Source organism: Vicugna pacos, chromosome 34 (assembly GCF_048564905.1).
Source record: "Vicugna pacos chromosome 34, VicPac4, whole genome shotgun sequence".
Lineage (NCBI taxonomy): Eukaryota > Metazoa > Chordata > Mammalia > Artiodactyla > Camelidae > Vicugna > Vicugna pacos.
In genome coordinates this window covers 15,090,427-15,112,195 of record NC_133020.1, presented here as the reverse complement: position 1 = coordinate 15,112,195, position 21,769 = coordinate 15,090,427, and the positions used below count along the sequence as shown (strand labels likewise).

The 21,769-nt window shown below is 45.6% G+C and overlaps 1 protein-coding gene across 3 annotated transcripts in view; it reads left to right on the top strand.

The window, feature by feature from the left end:
* The first annotated feature begins 17,010 nt into the window (after window positions 1-17,010).
* BCL2L14 (BCL2 like 14) overlaps window positions 17,011-21,769 on the top strand; it is a 38,315-nt gene continuing 33,556 nt past the window's right edge. The window contains exons 1-2 of one of the 3 annotated variants that reach the window (XM_072954444.1): window positions 17,011-17,117; window positions 18,519-18,577. In XM_072954444.1, coding sequence (XP_072810545.1) covers window positions 18,549-18,577 — 29 coding nt within the window. In that variant the 5' untranslated portion in view covers window positions 17,011-17,117; window positions 18,519-18,548. Of the gene's footprint in view, window positions 17,118-18,518; window positions 18,578-19,458; window positions 19,567-21,769 lie in introns of those variants that run through there. The other 2 variants (XM_072954445.1, XM_072954447.1) reach the window with 2 other exon arrangements.

Sequence of the window (21,769 nt, the reverse complement as noted above, 5' to 3'; positions counted from 1 at the left end):
TCAATAAAATAAAAAATTTAAAAAATGTAAAACCCATTCTTATTCACAAAAACAAGAAGCAGGCTGGACTTAGCCCTTGGACCACAGCTTGTCAGTCTCTGGCCGAGTCCAAGCCCTTCCTGAGACAAGACTGCAGGGCAGGCAGGATGAGAGTCCCTGTGTTTGACTCTCACGTGGTGCTCCTGCCCCGCAAAGCAATGTTTCATCTTCCCCCTTCCCTTGCACACCGAGTGCCTCTCCTGCAAGGGCAGCAGCCTGTCCCACCCTGCCTGCTGTCACACCTGCGGAGGACTGTTGGACACAACACCCCCCATTGCTGTCCCATTTCTATACCCATGCACAGGATGACGCGGGGCAGGTCCATCACTCTCCCTGGACCCTAACAGAAAGTACAAACATGGGAACTCAGCATGGTCATCTCTGAGAGCACGTCCCCTGCCAGCATCCCAGCCCAGTCCCAGCCTCTCCCCATCCTGAGACATCTCAGTGCTGGGGCACCCTGGCACCCTACCAGCTGGCACTGCCTGCTGCCCTCACCAGCCACCATCCCTTGGAGCCACCGGTTCTGATGTCACCAAGGGATAATGACTTCTGGGCAGGAAAACTCGAAATGGAAGCAGATGAAGTGTCTATTTTCGTGCAGATGAAGTCGTGGGAGGATGCGTGCGTCATGTGCTCAGTGCTCTCTGAATAGGACGATTCTATCATCTTCTGGAAGACAGAAAGTTAGCTTCCCCTGAGGTGGCTGCTGAGAAAGGTATTCGGGGTTCCCTCTTTTAAAGGGGGATTTGATTTGGCTTTTGTTGATGTTGTTTGGTTGTTTCTTAGTTTTTGTTTTGTTGCGTTGGGATTTGCTTTAATGAGGAGTTGGAGATGAAGGATCAGAGAAAGTGGAGTTTTTTTGGTGGAGGAGGGGAAGCAGAGCCCATGGGCAGTACCCCCAGGGTCACACAGAGAAGGTCAAAGTGACTCCAAGTCATAGTCAGATGCCTGGGGACCTGCCAAACACCAGATGCCTTGGTTAGGAAATCAGCAACAGTTTGACATCTGGGTCTTGTGTGATTGCCATCCAAAGATAAGGAAGGGAAACGGGAGAGTCCTGGCTTGTGGCCCCAGGCCTGTCCCTGACATCACAATAAAGAATGTGACCACTCTGCTGGAGCAGTGCCCTCCAGTCCTGCCAGGGAAGTGGTGGCCCGGAGCCCGGCCACCGTCCAGCCCAGAGCAGGGCTCAGGCCTGGCTCGCTGTTACCCTCACTCAGGGTATCCGACACCCAAAGCAGGTAGAGACCTTGAATTAGGTTTTAAGTCACTGGATTGTCTCAGGAAGCTCTAGAGGCCTCTAAGAACTTGAACAGAAGCGTCTCCAAAGGACTATACTGAATCCTACACCCCCCTTCGCTAGCAGCATGCTGGTGAAAGTTTAACAACCAGCTATCCCCAAAAAAAGGCCCTGATTTACAGCATTTGCCAAGTCCCACAGTGTAAATACTCTCTTGGCCAATTTCAAGTTGCCAGTGTGATGTCCACTGGCTTGCAAAAATCCTGATGCTCCTGCATGTTGGAAGGAGCCAACTCCAGTCTCCTGCTGCCCCGAGCCTACTGGAATCCAAAGGAAGAAGAGAAATCAGAACTGTCTGCCCAGGTGTCAGAATGAACCGTGACACCCTGATGAAGACACAGGCTTTCTGAGCCTGAGGCACATCACAGCGGAGCGTCCCTGGTGGGGTAGGAGGGAGGAGCAGGGGCTGGCTAAGCAGAGGCCCCACAATGCCCACAGACAATGCAGGTAGGAGGGAGTGAGGGAGCGGAGATAAAAGCTAGAAACGGCAGAGGCACCCATCACTGTGCATGGTCCACAAAAAGCCACAAACTCCTCTTTCTGCTTCCTGAGAGCATCTCTGTCTCAGTGCATCACTTTCCAAGGAAAGTCCTACCAAAGGATGTGAGGAAGCAGGGATCTGGGATCCTGCCTTGAGGTTGTGCTTCAGGAGAGATGGTGGCTGACATCGTGGAGCTGGTCCCCTGAACACAGAGGGCTGCTCGGTCCACCTCGTCAGGCCCAGGTGGCACCAAGAGTGGAGTCACGCTGCCCCCCTGCTGCTGCTGGAGCTCCCCTCCCCCTTCCCCCCAGCCTCCCTCCTTATAAGCCCACCGAATACACTTCTGGGCTGAAGGAGGAAAACCTCACCTCCACCAGCTCCTTACATTTCCCTACAGTCCACACAAACTCACTTGTTAAAAGAGTATCTAAGGATCTGTGGGTGAACGGAGACCGCTTCCCTTGGGCAGTTTCGCTTCAGCAGGGATTCTGGGATTAGGACCAAATGGTAACTCACGCATGAAAGACTTCATTCTGTGTCCTGTTCTTCTCGCCCAACATCTGACCGACACAGAGAACCCTGTGCTGCCAGCTTTCCCGTCCCTTGCTTTCGGAACCGACTCATCTGTCCAGAGACGATCACACAATCCTCCCGGCCCCCTCCGCCCCCTCGCCTGGGAGACAGGAGCCCTGGGCTCCATTCCTGTCTCTGCCACGGACCATCTTAAACACTCATTTGACCTCTTTGGACTACAGTTTCCTTATCTGTCACATACCTATGGTTGGACTTTAAAATAAAGTTCCACACAACATTGTAAACTGACTATATAACTCAGTTACAAAAATAGTAAAAATAAGAAAATAAATAAAATAGTAAAGTTCCATATAAATTGTGTAGAAAAATAAGATCTGTGTGAAACTTTAAAAATGATCAGTCCCTTTCACTGAATCATCACCAAAAAACAGAAGTAGCAACATTAGGCATAATGTTGTAATAAGCGACAAAGTAGCAGTATTAGATCATACTGGGAAACTGAGGCGCAGAGAGAGGCTGGGAAACACCCAAAGTCACACAGATAGGAGGTACCCCAACCAGAGTCAAGCTCATGCCTCCTCGCAGGTCCCTGAGAGTGAGGACCCCACGTCAGAGCCCCACGGCTTTTCCTCTGGGCATGATCAAGCCCCTGGTTGACATTCACGTCCCTGTGGCTCATTGGTCCAACCCATCAGATCGCATTCAGACTGATTCCCATCCCCAGGCTGGATGATGAACATGAATTTTCTCAGAATCAACTCTAGAAAAACAGGTCCGCCCTAAGCAAAGCTGGTAACTGGGTGCAGCTACCTGCAGCCTTCCCACCCCTTGCCCCCAGTTCTGTGTCTATTTGTTTGGAATCTCATGCTCTTCGTTGTCTTAATACTGGCCAGGTCCCTCCAAAAGAAAATGCTTCCATCACAAAGCTCTATCGTATATTTCCTCCCTACCTCCCACCATAGAAAAAGTGCTTGTACTCACTGCTCCACCAAAGGGTAAAGAATCAGAGGACCCCTCCCACCTGATAAATATATTTCCTTCACTTCTTTAAACATAGTTCTTATCCATCGACAGGTGGATGGATAAAGAAGTTGTGATCTATTTCTACCATGGAATACAATGCAGCCATAAAAAATAATAAAATAATGCCATTTACAGCAACATAAATGGACCTGGAGTTTGTCATTCTAAGTGAAGTAAGGCAGAAAGAGAAAGAAAAACACCATATGATATCACTTATATGTGGAATCTGAAAAAAAAAAAGAGCCAAATGAACTTATTGACGAAACAGAAACAGACTCACAGACATAGAAAACAAACTTACAGTTGCTGGTGGGGAAGGGCTGGGAAGGGATAAATTGGGAGTTCGAGATCCGCAGATACTGACTGCTATACAGACACAGTTGTCACCCTCTGTGCCGTGTTGCCCTGTCCACCTCCTGGGTAGACTTTTCCCACCCGCCCTGATTGTCAGAATCATTCTTTATCATCGTCTAATGAATGTCCTGGATGCCAGTCATTCCCCCACCCCAAGCAAGGTGAGGCAAGGGGAAGGAACAAGAAGGAGCATGAACTACTGCCGTTTCCACCGCACTCTGTAAGGACGACACCCTTCCAAGCCCCCACTGGGTTACGAGAACAATCAGCGCAGGAGGTACTGCTCTGCTCAGTTTTACAGATGCGGACACTGAGGTTCAGAGACTGTGGACATTCAGCTATTGTGCAGAAGAGCCCGAATGGGAATCCATGTTCGTCGGACTGCAAGGCATGTGGCGTAACCGGGGTACTCCCTGAGAAGTTATCTAATAAGAATCTTCAGGGATATCTGCTTTTTAACGGTAGTGTCTTAAAACCAGAGCCCAACAACGCAGCCAGCAGCACTCTAAGGGGTCATAACCAACATTTGCTGATGCAATCCTCCAGAGGACCCGCTGGGTCTGACACGTGGGAGTCCCTTACTTCACCAATTAGCCAGTCACCAGTTCTGCTGACCACAAAACCGACCATAAATGTACACAAAGGAAACCCAACCCCACGGGTCCGGAGACTGAAGAAGACAAGGCTCCCAAACGTAAAGAAATTCTGAATCAGAGATGGGGGCACATAACCATATACCAAGGTCTTGGCTTCCACCCATGTAACGCAGGGAACCGGACCTAGGAAGAGGGTCACCAGTGCTGTCCAGACTCTGGGACTGGCCATCATGTAGTGCCTTCTAAAGTCCCCCGTGGTCTGAGACCTGTGGTGGAGAAGCTGATTTTCAATTCATCATGGATGAACCTAAAGCAGAGATTTACAGACCTCCCTAGAAATGAAGAGGAAGAAGTGTGGAGGACGTTCAGACCACAGAGAAATCTGATGCATTTTAGGGATTTTATCAGTAAAAAGGGGTCAGGGTACTAGAGGAATTTTCCGGTGCTTCCTCTGGGCAGGTCAGCTCTAAAGGCTGTGTCCATAAATATGTTATGACTCAGTTCCTAAGGCTTGGTGAGTTATGAAGCTCCTTGCACAGCTAATAATAGGTGACCATTCTCGGGCTCAGACTGGGCAAGGATGAAATGGAACGGCTACCGGAAAAGCCTGAGATGTTTTCCTGGGCCCTTTGTACAGGATAAAGACCCGTAACAGATGAAGCTCAGTAAATCATCCGAGTGTAACGTGAAGTCAAACACTCAGATGTTGAGAACACAACCGTCATTGCCCAGGGTGTGGCTTTTGCTGAAGAAAGGCTGGGCGGACGGCCCAGGATCGGGTCATAACAACACGGAGGCTGGACCAGCTGGGCAGAGGTGCAAAAGGCAAGGTGGGCTAGGAACACCTGCTCAAATGGATTCAAGGAAGCTACCTGGGACCCGGACGGACGGGAAGGGGGCCGGCAGAGCTTCAAGAAGAGGGGAATTGAAGAAGATTGATTTCACCTGGTCATGGGAAAAAGGGAAAAGCAAGAAAGAATCCAGGCCGTGGCGATCAGGGCCCTAAGACGACGTCCAGGGGAAGTTTCTAATAAGAAAAGGTACCTAAGTGGATAGGCCTAACCCCGTGGGAAAAGTTCCGGAAAGTGTATGGGAAAAGGAGACACAGAAGAGATAGAAGACGACTCACTGTGGCTGGAGTCCCAAATCCTGGAGGAACGGGCAGAAAAAAAGGAGACAAAGGAAAAGAACTGTAAAAGGAGCCTTCGAAGACTAATTAAATTCACCAAAAGACAACAGTGAACACTTCAAAGTAAAAGCACAAAATCACCACTAAAAAGAAGGCAAGACTTACCACTTAACAGGCTCCTGGGAAGGAGAAACTGGGCGTAAGTTTGTGCAGGCGGTAGTCCGGCTCATACCTGTTTGGAGCAGATTATTCCCCAGGATCACAGAGAAGAACTGGGTCCATGGGTTTCCTTATCGGACAATTTCAAAGAGTGAGGTCTTTATTGATAGTTTCTAATGGGAACTTTCCAAAGATTATGGGATCTGGATCTGATGACACGACGATGCGTGTTAATTAAAGAAGCAATCAATCTGCTTCAGGGACATGCATATCCCCAGCCGAAGAAATCCTTACAACCCCCAAAAGAAACTGAAAAAAGAAAAGTTATACATAAAATAAGACTCATTTTGTAAACACCACGAGAAGAGTGTAGGTGGGGGGAGGAAAGGAAGATTTTTACCGATTCTTGAGAAAAGAATGAAATGAGAGACTTAAGAAAAGGGCCCCAACAAACCAAATAACCCAGGGTGTCAGGAAATAGAATTGAAGGATGTTTATTTAAACACGTTCTCCAACAGCGGGCCACAAGATTACCGAGACAGAAACTGAGCCAGGAGGGCCGACATTATTTATGTACAATAAGAAAAAGAATAGAGGTGGTAGCATGTAACATGACTGCTGCTTCCATTTTTATTTTGTGAAGGCAATAGTCAAAGTTTGCTTCTCAAAAACTAGAAGCTTGGCAGAGGCAAAAAGAAGAGGGTAAGTTCCTGCTGGAACAAAAAGAGATTAAAAACAAAAGAGGGGAGATTCAGGGGTAGGGCTGGCAGCGGCGGGCGTTCCAGAGAAGGACATGCCGTGGAGAAGTGCCCCAGGACAGCGGCCCTGAAGCCCAAGGTTCCAGGGAGAAAACCAGACTCCCTCAAGGAGCAGCAGTAAACAGAGGGGCCCGGGCGAAGACACTGGAATAGAAACGGTGACATTTAAAGTACCACAGAGAGGCTTCTAGAGGCGGTGGGAGCAAGAAGGAAATGAGGGGAAAAGAGAAAGACACGGCAAAAATAAAGAAACTGCCTACAAAATTCTGGAGTGTGCTAGAAATGGAAGGGAAAGAGGATAATGGTGGGATGAAGAGAGGCCTGGACAGATTTTAGACGCACGATTGAAATGGAGAAGAAGGGCATCTTTGTGAAATTTCTCCCGGGAGAAAAAAGGTATAAAAAGAAGAGAAAAGGCAGTGGGCTCAGTCCAGCATGCCAAGAATAATAAAGAAATGCATGAATCATCGGCCAACAACCCATATCCAACGAGAAGCCTGTTCAAGCTGTGTGTGGAGAGGCGGCCAGGCTCCGCGGCCTCCCTCTGACTCCTGAGGACTTGGGCTCCTCCTTCGGGCCTCCTTGAGCACCTGTTTTCAACAGCATGTGGGGAAAAGGGTGAGAAGATGAAGGAAACGAAACTCCTTCCATCTCTGGTTTGGTCAAAATTTGTAAAGAGACGTCTATGTACTAAGCACAGGGCTTGATACGGAGAAAACACAAAAATAAGTAAGAACCTTGACTAGACATTCTGACACATACAGACGTGGAAAGGGGAGGGTGGATATTTAAGGTACAGAATTTTCCAGATAAGGTGGCGCAAAGTACACCGCCATGAAAATGGGAGGTAATGTGAAATACGACAGAACTGAAGGTATGAAGGTGGACGAGCGATCGGGCTGTATGGTCTCTTTGAAGAGGAACAAGATGGAAAAGGAAAAGTGATGCAAAAAGGGGAAGTAGTGCCAAGAGCCCTGCCCTAGAACTGGGCAGGTGTGGGCTCTGATCTGAGTCCCACCCCTTACCCAGCTGGCTCTGGTGTGACCTTGAGCAAGGTGCTCACAGTCTCTGAGCCTCCGGTCCCTCAACTCTAAAACACACTAATAGGGTCTGTCTAACGACGGGGTAACTTCTGGCACAGCCACGGCAGAGGAAGGGATGCCGGGCTCACCCTCCCACCATGAACAACAATACAACTGAACAAAAATACATAAAACGACTGCTTCCAGGTACAAAACTACAGATGGTGGAGGTTTGGGAAACTTGAGAGAAGAAAAACAGAAGAGGTGAAATCCACACTTTCTCTGGCCTCCCGCCCGGGGGCTTTCCACACCACAGCAGGGAAGCAGAACCACACCAGGGTGAGAGGAAAAGGCGACCACGTGTGAGGGCTGCAAAGCCGCTCAAGTCAGCAAGGAGGGTCCTAGAGGAGGGAGCCCACAGACAAGAAACCCAGAAGTCCTGGTCTGTGGCTGCAAACGAAGCTGCACATGTGCCGGGCGAAATGCCAGGGCTTAGGAGACAATGGTGCTGGGGAGCTGTGTCCTAAACAGAGATTCCAGAGGTCACACAGTAGGAGAGACACTGATGTTCTCAGTGGCCATGAGGAGACAGCTTGATGAACACTCTGGACATTCAGCTGAGATCCAGGAAAGGCCACACCTCGGGAGTCTGGCCACCTCGCCCTGGAGAGGGGCTGCACTGAACCCACCACAACAAAGCCAAAGGCCAACACAGCAGGCGCAAGCTGACCCACCAATAAACCAGCTGCCACCAAAATAAAGCCAGCACTTTCCAAAGGAAGACACCAAAATCCAATAGGAAATTATAATGTGTGACAAAGAGGAAACAAGGCAGCCAACAGAAGGAGTCCCAGAGGTGATACAGATGCAAGTAGCAGACAAGCACTTTAAAACGACTGGGGTAAATATGTTCAAGAATTTCAAGGGAAAAAATAGATGTAAGGAACGAACAGACTGATAATCTTATCAGAGACTAGAAACTATGAAAAAGAATCAAATGGGAACTATCAGATTCAAAAATACATCATAATGGCATGAACTCACAGGGTGAGATTAACAGCAGATCAGACACTGCAAAAGGAAAGATCTGTACGTGTGAAGGCAGAAGAAAGAAAGTATCCAAATTGAAGCACACAGAGAAAAAAATAAGAGCTTCAGTTACATGTTAGACCACATTAACCAGTTAAACATGTGTATGTTGAAGTCTCAGAAGGAAAGCAAAGAGGAATTGGAGCAGAATAAACACTTCAAAAAAGGAATGACTTCCAAATGTGATGAAAAACCCCAACAGATCCAAGAGCCTCAATGTATCTTCAGCAAGACAAACTACGAAAACCACATTTAAGCATGGCATACTCAGATCACTGGGAAGCAAAGAGAAGGAGAAAATCTTAAAAGCATCCCGGGGACAGAAAAAAAAAGAAAAAAGCCTTACTCCAGGGGGACAATAATAAGAATTATTACTGACTTCTCATCACCAGATTACATTATCAGTGTAACCCAGAAGAGGGCGGAGGACATTTTTGAAGTTCTGAGAAAGAAAAAAACTGTCAACCTGGAATTCCATATCCAGTGAAAATATCTTCCAAAAATGAAGGCAAAATACAGACATGTGTAGATAAACAAAAACGGAAAGAATCTATCACCAGCAGAACTGCACAATGGATGAATGTTAAAGGGACTCCTTCGAGCCAAAGAGAAATGATACCAGGTACAAATGTCCCAGATCTGCTGTGCACAAAGAGTGCTGAAAAAGCAGATGTACAGGGTGGATATAAAAGGTGCTTTTTTCCCCACTTTTTGATTTATTTAAACTATACTGACTGTTTAAAGTAAAAATAATGACAATGTGTTTCCAGGTTTATAAAATCTGTGGAAATAAAATGTATCATAATAAAATCCCAGAGGACAGGAGAGGGGCAAATGGAAGCATACTGTTGGAAGGTTCTCCTATTTCACGTGAAGCCTTATTAATCCAGGTCAGACCGTGATAAACTAAAGATGCGTATTTTCAGCAACCACGAAAATAAACAAAACAGAGAGTCATAGCTTAAAAAGCCAAAAGAAGCGATAAAATGGAATCTTCACAAAAACTTTATTAATCCAAAAGGAGACAGGAGAGACAGGAAAAGAAACAAAAAACAGACGGATAAAATCAAGAACAAATGGCAACATGGGAGAATTAGACCCAACATAACTTACAGATCTGTTGTGAAAATGGGACGGAAGAAGGGGAGTGGAACTCTGGTATCAAGCTGTCCTCACCACAGACAGGAGGTGTGAACAGTGGGTTTCAGGATGGAGGGGAGGAGGGTGACAGTAACGGGCAGGGACGGGGAAACTCACAGAACAGACTCTAGGTGGCTGTGCTGTTTCTCAGACTGATTTTTCTGGACGCACACGGCTGTGAACCCCTCACGTGGATGGGGCATGAGGCCGGCTGATGGGCGCCATGTTCCCAGCTTTATGGGACAATGGTATAATAATGAACTTGCTCCATACCCTGCAGGAGGGGATGCTGAGCTGGTCTGCAGGGCTCCTGATGGAGGTGAACGGAAGGCAGGAGACATGCATCCAAATCTACCAGCTAAGTGAACAGCTGCTGGGACACATTAGAATGTGGGTGGCAAAGAGAGGTGGTTTCTAATTGAACTCTGCTGCCTCCCCCCTCTCTCAGTATCATGATTCCCCCAGGAGGTGGTGTCCACCTGCTCTGAGCCCATGAGAAGGGTGCAGGGGCAGAATCAACTTTGAGAATCCCCGTGGAAGCATCTGATTCAATTCAGCATTTATGAAGAACCTACTGTGTGCCAGGTCCCTGAGAAACTAGTTAGCACCCTTTCAACAGAGTGCCAGAGGGATGTGTAAAATGCTGGCAGGGTGCAGGGACGGCCCCAGCCTGGGGTCGGATAAGACCCATAGACCTTGGCGGTTAGCCCGGCAAACAGGGGTGAGAACAGAAACGAAGGAGCACGCTGTGTGCAGGGAACTACACTCCAAGCTTTAAATTGTCAGCAACTTGTATGTCTGGGGAGGCAGACAAGGGCAAGTTCATGAAAGTCATGCCAAGAAGCTCGCCTAGTCCAGTGGAAGGTGAGTGCCGTGGACGGCGTGAAAGGGAGGCCCAGGGTTCACGCTGCGCTCCACGTGGTCTCAGAAAGCGGGTCCCAAGCTGAATCTCATGAGAGCACAGCTAGCCTCAGAGAGCCCGGGCCTCAAGAGAAATCCCTCAAGGGCAGGGTCACGCCTCACTCAGCTTTGCTTCCCAGGCACCCAGCAGAATCTGACCCACAGTAGGCACCCCGTTTGCTGAACAGAATCAAAATTAATAAACTTCCTTATCCAGACCTTTGGCTTGTTAAACCTTATCTCCAACTATGGGAATCCTTCCATCACAGTTTTATTAAGGCCCCTGAGGGGTCCACCATCAAGTAGGGAGGGAATATATGAAAATAGATAATTACAATACAGTGAAATAAAAGTTGTACATCAAGTGTGTGCAAAGTACTTTAGGAGCTAGAGAAAGGAGCAATTAACTGTCAGGGGAAGCCAGGATGTTTCCACCAGGGAAGAAAAATTTGAACTGGGTTTTGAGGGACACATAGGAGTTCGGCAGTCAGTGCCATGCAAGAGTGTTCCAGCCTGCAGACTGGCAGAGGGGGCACAATGTGAGAGAGAGCTGGAGGCGGTCCAGGAGGGAAGGTTAGTACTTCTGCTCTCTGGGGATTAGGTATAAGAATACAGTGAGAGGAGAGCCTTGAACTGGTTTTCCAACCTGGGCTGTACATCAGAAACAACTGGGGACCTTGTAAGTATCCACTACCCAAACCACCATCCAAATCAATTAAATCAAGATTTCTGGGGCTGGGAGCCAATCATCAAGATTTTTTAAAGCTCCCCAAGCAATTCAACATGCTGCCAAGTTTCAGAACCACCAGTGTAGAAAGAAGAGAGAAAGATTTGTAGCATCTCTGGAGGTGAGGCCCTCCTGGTGTTCCGCCGTCCTGGCAGGCATGCACGCCCCCGCAGGGGAAAGATCAACCTAACCACAGCCGTGGGCTTCTTCCTGCGGCTCCTTTTCCCCCACCAGCTCTTTGCTCTGAAAAAGCGGTTCTTGAAATGTGGCCCCTGACCAGCAGCCTCAACCACACAGAGGAACTTGGTAAAAATGCAAATTTTCCAGCTGCCCCCTAGGCCAAGTAAACCAGAAAGTGGGGACCCAGCAACCTGTCTTAACAAGCCCTCAGGCGATCCTGATGCGTGCTAAGGTGTGAGAACCACCGTTCTGGAACACCGGTTCCTCCTGCTTCAGTCAAGCAGCGTCTCGGTGTGGCTCTGCAGGTGGGGAGCTGCACCCGCTGAGCCTGGTGGAGCCGCTGCTTAATCAGCAGAGATGCTGAGAGCTGGCCTGGGCACCATCCCGCAGCCTGGAACCCGAGGGCAGACAGCCCGCTGTTTTTTGTGGTACCAGGAAAAGGCTTTACGGTCGGGAAGCATGGGTCTTTAATGTTTTCTCCTTTTAATACAAAGTGGCCCCCTGTAAGCAAACTTTCAAGATATTTAAATCAGGACTGGCAGGAAAATCCACGGTGTCACTGGGCAAGGGTTTACCAGATGCATTTTTCCTTTGGAGGAAAAGGATAGGTTAAGGTGGTGGGAGGTCTTATGGGCGGAAGGATGGGAAGGAAGAAAGGGCAGTGCTGGTTCACTGCTTCATCCATCCTCTCCTCCAGGGCCCCAGTCAGGTTGAGAATTCACAATTCCTGGGAGGAAAATAAAATAAAGGAAGCAACAAAGGAAATGAGTTTTCCGTATAGAAATGGAAATTGCCTTTCCCCTGAAGGTCAGCCGGTCAGAGGTGAAGGAGTACACCTCGCAGCATAACCCCGGGCTTTCATGCTGATGGAGCCAGTCACTTCCTGAGTCAGGCAGCCAGCTTCTCATCCGTCAGTGAATTCCAAGGACACTAGTAGACTCTCTGGCACACAGTTAAAGAGGGCAAGCGCTTTGGGGTTTTTTGTTGTTTTTTTTTTAACCATCTCCTTTCAGCTCCACTGTTTCAAGTTGCAGTACTGGAACTACCTGTATTTTTTTTTTTTTTTCCTTCCTGCTTCAGTAAATCAAATTCCCTAGACGGGACAAAAAAAAAAAGTTAGATTTGACAGTGGGTGTGTAGCGCCACCTGGTGACCACTCCTTATCAAAACAGCTTTCTTCCTGGTTCTCTATGTTTCTATCAAATAAGGTGCCAGCTTCCAGGCAGATATACATTCAGATCTCATGCCTGGTCTGCTTTCTCGTGGGAATTTCAGCCTTGACTGAAACGCTCCTGTATTTTCACAGACAGAAAACACAACTTAAACAAGAAATGAAGTTTTCTGTTTCTCTTAAACAACCAAGCATTTTAAATTCTAAAGTACAAATTTATTGATTGACAAAAGGAAGCAAGAAAGAAATGTCTGGCTGTACCAATAAATCATGACAAACTGTCCAGGATACTCTCCCCCTTACCATGATTCCTGGGGTCCCAGCAAAAAGGAGAGTTGACAGCCGTAAAATAGAACGAAATAATGCCATTTGTAGCAACAAGGATAGAGCTAGAGATAGTCATACTAAGTGAAGTAAATCAGACAGAGAAAGACAAATATTACATATCACTTGCATGTGGAATCTAAGAAAAAGACACAAATGAACTTATTTACAAAACAGAGAAACAAGATTATACTGTATAGCACAGGGAAATATATACAAGAGCTTATGGTAGCTCACAGTGAAAAAAAATGTGACAATGAATATATGTATGTTCATGTATAACTGAAAAATTGTGCTCTACACTGGAATTTGACACAACATTGTAAAATGACTATAACTCAATAAAAAAAATGTTAAAAAAAAAAAACAGAAAGAGATTCATAGACATAGAAAACAAACTTAGGGTTACCAAAGGGGAAACGGTGGAGGGAGGGATAAATTGGGAGTTTGGGATTAGCAGATACAAACTACTATATATACAATATATAAATAACAAAGTCCTACTTTAAAGCGCAAGGAACAATATTCAATAGCTTGCAATAACCTATAATGAAAAAAATATATATATGTGTGTATATCTGAATCACTATGCTGTACACTAGAAACTAACACAACATTATAAATCAACTATTCTTCAACTTAAAAAAAAAAGGAGAGTTGAGGTATGCTTAACACTACAATACCCTTGGTTTTAAATTTCTGAAGCAATGTATGAAATGGAACAATTTCTATAAATGAATGAGTAAATAAACAAACACATACGATTCACCCAATATGAAATAGATCATGTAAACAGCCCTATGATTATTAAGGAAATTAAATTCATAATTTTTAAACTCTCAAAGAAGGAGCTTAAACTCTCCAGGCCCAAATGGTTTCACTAGACAATCTATCAAATGTTTAAAGAAGTAACACCAATTTTACACAATCTCTTCCAGAACAAAGAAGAGAGAACACTTCCCAACTTATCTGATTTATACCAAAACCAAAGGCAGAAGACCACAGACCAATATTCCTCTCGAGTACAGATACAAAAATCCTTAACAAAATATCAGCAAATAGAATTCTGTAAACACATGAAAAGAATTATACACCATGACCAAGTAAGGTTTAGCTCAGGGATGCAAGGCTGTTTTAATATTAAAAAAGCAATAAAGTCAATCACATTAACAGGCCACAGAAGAAAAATCATATGACTATATCAGCTGATACAGAAAAGGCATTTGGCAAAATTCAACATCCATTCATGATAAAGAAGAAACTCAGAAAAAAATATAAATGGAAGGGGAATTCCTCAATTTGGTAAAGAGTTTCTACAAAAACCTCACAGCAATGTTATACTTAATGCTGAAAGACTGACTGCGTCCCCTCTAAGCTCTGGAATAAGGCAAGGACCCTCACCCTCACCATTCTTACTCACTATAGGGCCAGAAGCTTCAGCAGGTGCAGCAAGGCAAATAGATAGATAGATAGATAGATAGATAGATAGATAGATAGATAGATAGATAAATAAATAAATAAATAAATATTTTAAAACAAAAAAAGAAAATATAATTATTTATACACAGAAAATCCCAAGGAGTCTTAAAAAAAAAACTCACCACTTCCTGAGTTCAACAAAGTTTCAGGATATAAGATAAACGTACAAAAATCAATTGTACGTCTGTATACTAGCAATGGACATGCAGACATATATTTAAATGTAACACCATGCAGAAAGGAATAAATGAAAAGGCAGTGGAAACCTAGCAGGAGATACACAGAACTTTTGTACTGAAAACTACACAATTCTGATGACCAAAAAGATCTAAACAGATGGAGAGACATAGTGTCCCCATGGACTAGAAGGTTCGACATAGGTGAACTATAGATACATAGATGAAGATAGAGAAATATAAATATATATAAATGAAATACAGATATATAAAAATAGACAAATGTAGGTGAATCACGGAATTACAGAATATAAAGATTCAACATAGACACCAATCCTCCCCAAATACGCAGGCCTCCCAAAGTTCCTATCAAAATCCCACTAAGATTTTTTTTGCAGCTATAGACAAAGTTATTCTAAAATTTCACTGGAAAGGCAAAGGAAGCAGAATAGCTAAGCACAATTTTGGAAAAGAAGAAAAAAAGTGGAAGGTATTAGTCTGCAGTATTCAAGATCACATGATTGATGGAAAGACAGACACATTAATGTTAATGGTACAGAACAGAGGACCCCAAAATAGATACACATAGATGTGCCCAACTGATTTTTGACAAGATGCAAAAGCAATTCAGTGGCGGAAAGGCAGAATTTTCAACAAATGGTGCTGGAGCAATTGCACATCCATGACCAGAAAAATGAACTTCAACCAAAGTCTCACACCTTATACAATTAATTCAAAATGGATCACAGATTACTTAAATTTAACATATAAAATCATAAAACATTCAGGAAAAAAATAGGAGAAAAAATTCAGGCTCTAGAGCCAGGAGAAGAGTTCTTACACTTGACATCAAAAGCACAATCCATAAAAGGAAAAATTCATAAATTGGACTTCATCAAAATTTGAAGTTTTTGCTTGGTGGAAGAGATTCTGTTCAGAGGATAAAAAGACAAGCTACAGAGGGAGAGAAAAAAATTTGCAACCGACATACATGACAGAGGGCTAGTATCTAGAATTAGTATCTCAAAATTCAACAGTGGAAACACAGACAGTGCAGTCAGAATATGGACAAAACACATAAAAAGACATCTTACCAAAGAAGATACACAGATGACAAACACATGAAATATGTCCAACATCATTAACCGTTAGTGACAACACCAACTACTGACCAGGATTCAAAGAAACAGGACCACTCCTATATTACTGGTGGGGAAGTAAAATGGCAGCGTTTGGCAGTTTCTTAAAAAGCTAAACATGCAGTGGCCACGTAACCCAGCAATTGAGCTCCTGGGCATTTGTCGCAGAGACATGAAGACCGGTATTTGCACAACAAATCTGTACACAAATGTTTGTAGCAGCCTTATTCATCATAGCCCAAAACTGGAAAGAATCCAGACGTCCCTAAATGGGTAAATGGTTAAGCTCTGGTACATCCCTACCACGGAATACTATTTAGAAGTAAAAGGGAATAAACTATTGACAGATGCAGTAACCGACATGAATCTCCAGAGAATTACACCAAGTGAAAAAAAAATCCAATCCTCAAAAGTTATATACGCACGATTTCATTTATATAACGTTCTTGAAATGACAGAATGATAGGAGGTCGGCTTAGTCGGTGCCAGGGGTTTTGCTGGGGGGGAGGGAGCAGGGAAGGGGAGGGCCTGTGGCCATACACGTCAACATGAGGAATCCTTCTGGTGATGGAAATATTCTGTATCTCAGCTGTATCGATGTCAACACCCCGACACTGACACTGTACCGTAGCTTCTGATAGCGTGCTACAGTTTTGCATGATGTTACCATAGAGGAAAACTGGATAAAGGATACACAGAGCTCTTTTTCTTTGTTTGTTTGGGGGGTGGAGGTAATTAGGTTTATTTATTTATTTGTTTTAATGGAGGTGCTGGGGATTGAACCCAGGACCTCGAGCGTGCTCAGCATGCGCTCTCCCACTGAGCCATACCCTCCCCTTAAGGGTCTCGTTTTATTATTTCTTACAAGTGTATGTGAATCTACAGTTATCTCAAAATAAAAAGTTTAATTTTTAAAAACCCATGGCACACCAAAACACCACCACCACCACCTTATTTTTTATAAATCTGCAAGGCCTTTAGCCTCCATTCTCTTCGTCTGTAAAGGGTGGATAAAAGCAGTACCCACACATCCCCACCACAGTGCCCACGTGTGGGCGAAACAGTTTAACTTGCATAGTGAGCTTACACTGCCTGGTGCCTAGTAATCCCTCGATAAACAATACAGGTTCTTTGTCTTTTAATGTGGAGGTGGGAGGCATGCTCAGTGTAACTGCGGACGGGCAAAGGAAACCCAGCGTTCCGAGTTGGAACTCTGAAAGTATTTCCCCATAGAAACACGGATCTCCACTGTGACTGCATCCTGTACCACTATTATCACTCCTAAAGATTCCATGGTTCCGGTGCTTCAGCTTAACCCCGCAAGTTAAATGGGCTCTCCTGGACTGGCCTGGCAGAGCTGACCACCATGAGGAACATTAGTGCAAGAGAAAAATGTGAGTTCTAAATAAGTCACTTACAAATGAACTCCTGAAAAAGCACCCACTCTTAAGTTTGGTGTTGTCTAGAATTGAATGTTGTGAAGGGCTATGTGTTGGAGAGTGTGAACTTATCAGGCCGATGAAAGGTGGATATTCTACTGACCTGATCTCTCTGAGTGAGAACCTTAGACATGAGCCCAGACAGCAGAGTTGCCCGGGGCCAAGGGGAGGAAGGGCCAAGGGTCTGTTGTGAAGAAAACTAGGTAGATCTTGGGGGTGGGGGCAGGATGGGGGTATAATGGGAGGTCACACTCAATACCTGGGCATCAGAGACTGGGGGATGTCTTGAAAAGGAGACTCAAAGACAGAGAAAACAGGGTCTTGAGAGCAATGCCAGAGGGCTAAGTAAAGACTTGTTGGTGAGGAGCCTGAGAAAAAAGAAAGGTTTTAACCAGAAACTTATAAGAGTATATCTGGGATCTAAACAGAAAAAGAATAAAAAGAATTTGAAAATGAAATAGAATGGACAGAAGAAATATAAAATCTATAGCTCCCAGGCTAAGAGCTTAGAGGAGATGGATTTGGGGCCTTCATGCAGAAGGGCTTACAAGCTCTGAGTAACACTATGACCAGCATGGAAGCTAAGCAGAGAGCTTTCAGGATGTAACTGTGAAACACTTGGGACCCTTCACTCTGGAAAGTTCACGTGAAGCTGGCCTTCTGGGTGCACAGGACAGCAATGAGCCGGGGGAGGGGACAGTTGAGGGAAAGGACACTGCAGAATTAAGACATGTAGGGAAGGGGGCTGACTTTTTGTGGAGGCACAGCCTCTTCTGCACACTGGAGGAGCAAAAGCCAAGGATGAACCTGAGAGAGACCTAGGTCGACCTGGACAGTGCTGGGGCCCCTCTCCACCCTGTCAGTGCACCAGGCACCCCACACATTGGCTGTGTCTCCAAACACATGCAGGCTCTAAAATGGTACCAAGAGCTTCAGGGCTGTTGAAACACAGCTAGCCAACAGGGACTCTCGGGGATGCGTCCTGTATTCCTCTCCACTGCATCCCTGACAGCAGTCAGGCCTCCATTTGAACACCTTTACTGGTGGAAAAATCACTTCTCATAAGGCACCCACTTCCTTATTAAATGTCTGTCATTGTGAAGGATTCGCTCCAGCCAGGTCAGATCTGCTCCTGGTCCTCATTCTGCTCTCTGGAGCTAAGTAGCTAAATCCAGTCCATCCTCCCATGAGAATCAGTTCCATTCCCCCTACATCTTCTCTCTGCTGAGATCAACAGTCTGCATATCACAACCTCACCACCTTCATACCTGAGTCAACCATCATTTCATGATGGCCTAATGTATGTACGTGCTAGGTGGGGTCCTAAGGTGAATAAATCATCTCTTTGTTCTTCAGGCAAACAGAGTGAAGACAGAGGCACGGACGATGGACTCCAACACAAAGAACACTGCTAAGTACGGTCTTAACTATTCAAAACTCGCTGTGGTGGGGCTGAGGGGAAAGAGGAAGCCAGTCCACCCTGGGGGGATCTGGCAAGGCTTCTAAGAAGCGGTGGGATTTGAGTTGGAGTTTGAAAGACTTCAGTGAGCAGGCGTGGGCAAGGAGGCAGGTGGTGAGCCGAAAGAGCACACGGCGTGGACTTGAAGACCTTGGGCCTTCACTTCCTACTTGACCTTGAGCATATATAAAACGAGGGCACCGGACAAGCTGATCTCTAAACTCCAGTGACAGAGACCCAGAAAGGGTATGAGTTTGAGCATTCCAGTTTCACTGATATGGGAAGCCCCCTCCCATATCAACAGAGAGGTATGTGTGTTCTGGGAAGGGGTCGGGGAGAGGAAGAGGGTAATTCATTCAATATTGTACCCGTCACACTGATACAGTACTGCTCTGATCATGTCATTTTGGGGACACGGACAATGCCCTTCTTAGAATGGTGACGATGCCGCCACCACCGCCATCACCACCACTAACCCCCAACCAGCAGCAGCAACAGCACTTCCTCAGCAATTACTATGAGCCTGACGCCTTTAGAAGCACTTTACGTATTTACATTGACGTCCCACTGCGTCCTCGTAACAGCCCTATGAAATAGCACGGGTTTCATTATCCCTGAGTTACAGATGGGAAGGCAGAGGCACAGAGAGGTGAGACAGCCTACCCATGTTCACAGAGCAAGTCTCATGCAGGGCTGGGATCTGAACTCCGGCGGCCCAGCTTTCTTTCTTAAAAAAACACAAGGGCAGTACTGAACCCAGCCCCGCAGGTGTGTTCTTCCTCACCAGGACGAGAGCACCGAGGCCTGACAGCCCCTTTCGCATCCCCACTAATTCAGCCTGAGACACCAGCCTTCTTGGAAGCCAGACCACACTGATGATTCGCATGCCCCCACCGTCACCCAAAGCCCCTGAAACGCTTTTGACATGAGCCACTCTTCAGCCAGGTCAGTCAGCCCCCTTCTGTTCTCGTGCAGTTAGTTGATTAGTTAATCCTAAATGTTGGGCTTTCCATTAAGCCCTACTACATTCTAGCTTTTAACTCATAGTTCCACCCTACAATAATTTTGAAACGTAATATGTTACCCAGCGTAACTCTCCCAGCTTAGTAACACTGTAACAATTACAGCTAACAGTTACCGGAGCACTGCCTTTGCGCCAGGCACCCTGCTAAGCATTTTTCATGCAGTATCTCATACAGTTGTTTTGTCTTTACATGGAGGCTATTATTATTGTTGTTGATGTTGTTATTTAAGCCAATAAGAAATCAAGGCTAGTGACGTTATGAAACTTACTCAAGATCCAGTTAGGAAGTGACAGCCCCAAGGTTCACATCCAGGATGTGTCTGACTCTGGGGCTTGAACTCTTATCCATCCATATGGTCTCCCACCTCTTGGCATCATCCATCTACTTGTCATTATGTCAGTCAATCACAAAAAAACGTCAAACAGGATCAAGGACAGAACTCAGAGGTAAATGACAGCCCTCCAGGCAGACATGAACCAACTTCTCATGCGGTCACAAACAGCTAGAGATTGAGGCATTTTTAACGTAATATTGAGGCCCAGGCAAGTTGAGCAATTTGTCCAAGTTCACACACCTGGGGAAGAAAGGAGACGGAAAAGTAACCCGGAGCGGTCAAGCCCTTCATTCCATCAACACACAGTTTCAGTCTAAAGGAGAAACCATCTGAAAAGTTTTGCAATTACAGTGTCATCTAAACTGCAATTCTCCAACTTGTTTACATGCATCTCATGAGATTTTTATCAAAAACCTTGTTGGAGTGAAAATGTGCACTTCATCAAAGACACCCCCGATCCCAGGAGATGGGGTTAGATCATCCTGATCAACTCGCAGTGAACACGTGGAAGTCCCTACTTTAAAGGTACAATGAGTCGTCTGAGGATACGATGTAGGGTTTTGCAGAGAATTAACATCTGTGTGAGGTTTTTCAAAGACCACCAACTCCCTAACAACCACGCAAGTTATCTCCAGGCATCAGGCACCACTCAAGAGTGTCACCGAGTCCAAGCTTGCTCACCACACTATAGGCAAATAAACTGAGATACAAGGTGCTGGGGCAAGGAATAGTGACTATATTCAGAAAGCCAGCAGACCAAGACGGTGGACTGGTGTCCCAAAGAACCATCTTCCCTTAGTTAAATTTCAGCCTTCTTTTATACTAAAAGCAGAGGGGGCATGGCTGGTTGTTGCAAACCTCTTCGTGCAGGAATCCTTTGTTTTTGCAGCTGTCCACTAGGTCTGGTTACAAAGTTCGTATAAACCTCCAACAAGACAAATGTTATTCTCTGTTCCACAACTTTTTTCCTCTATATGAACAGGAAAAGTGTTACACCACTAAAGTCGGAGCCTTAAGAGTGGGCTATTACTATGCATACTTCAGGCTACAGACATCATTCTTTTACAAAGGTGCAAAGCCAGCAAGACTCAGCACAGGCAACACAGCTCCAGGGTTAGAGCTAAAGGAACAGATCCAATACAGACTCAGATTTGCTCTTTTCTGTTGCAGTGGTGGCCCTGGGTCCCCCTGCCCTGGGCCTGAGATTCACTTAAAGCTGCTCAATATACCTCTGCCATTTCCCCTTTACCTACAGCTCCAACTTCCCCCTGTCATTTCCAGCGGAGATTGTTTTCCTTGGTGGAGAAGAGAGAAGTCAAATTGAATCAGAGTGCTTCTGTTTTCTTTCTGCCTTCTGTTCTCATAACTGAACCTGAAAAATCCCTTCTTAGTCATTAACATTTTCAAGAACCTCAGCTCAGTCTGACACTTACTCCAGGCCTATTCTTTTTTTTTTTTTTTTTTGTATTTACTTTTTCGTCACAGTCACTGACAAAGACTCTCTCCTTGACTGAACTTTAATCAGGCTCCTCCGAGCCCAGCTAGGTCCTGTCCTGGGGCATTTCTTCCCTTGATACCTGATCAGATTCCTCATTCCTGATCATTTCCCAAGTAATGTCCTGTCACCCTGGCTTGCCTTCAGCAAGAATCATCAGATCAGTTCAGCCAGAATCCCCACTCACCCCTAATGTTTCCTTAGTAATTTTCCATCCACTGACCCTTCCACCCTGCTCCTTGGCTATGAATTCCTACTTTTCCTTGTATTCAGAGCTATGTCAAGTCTCTCTTT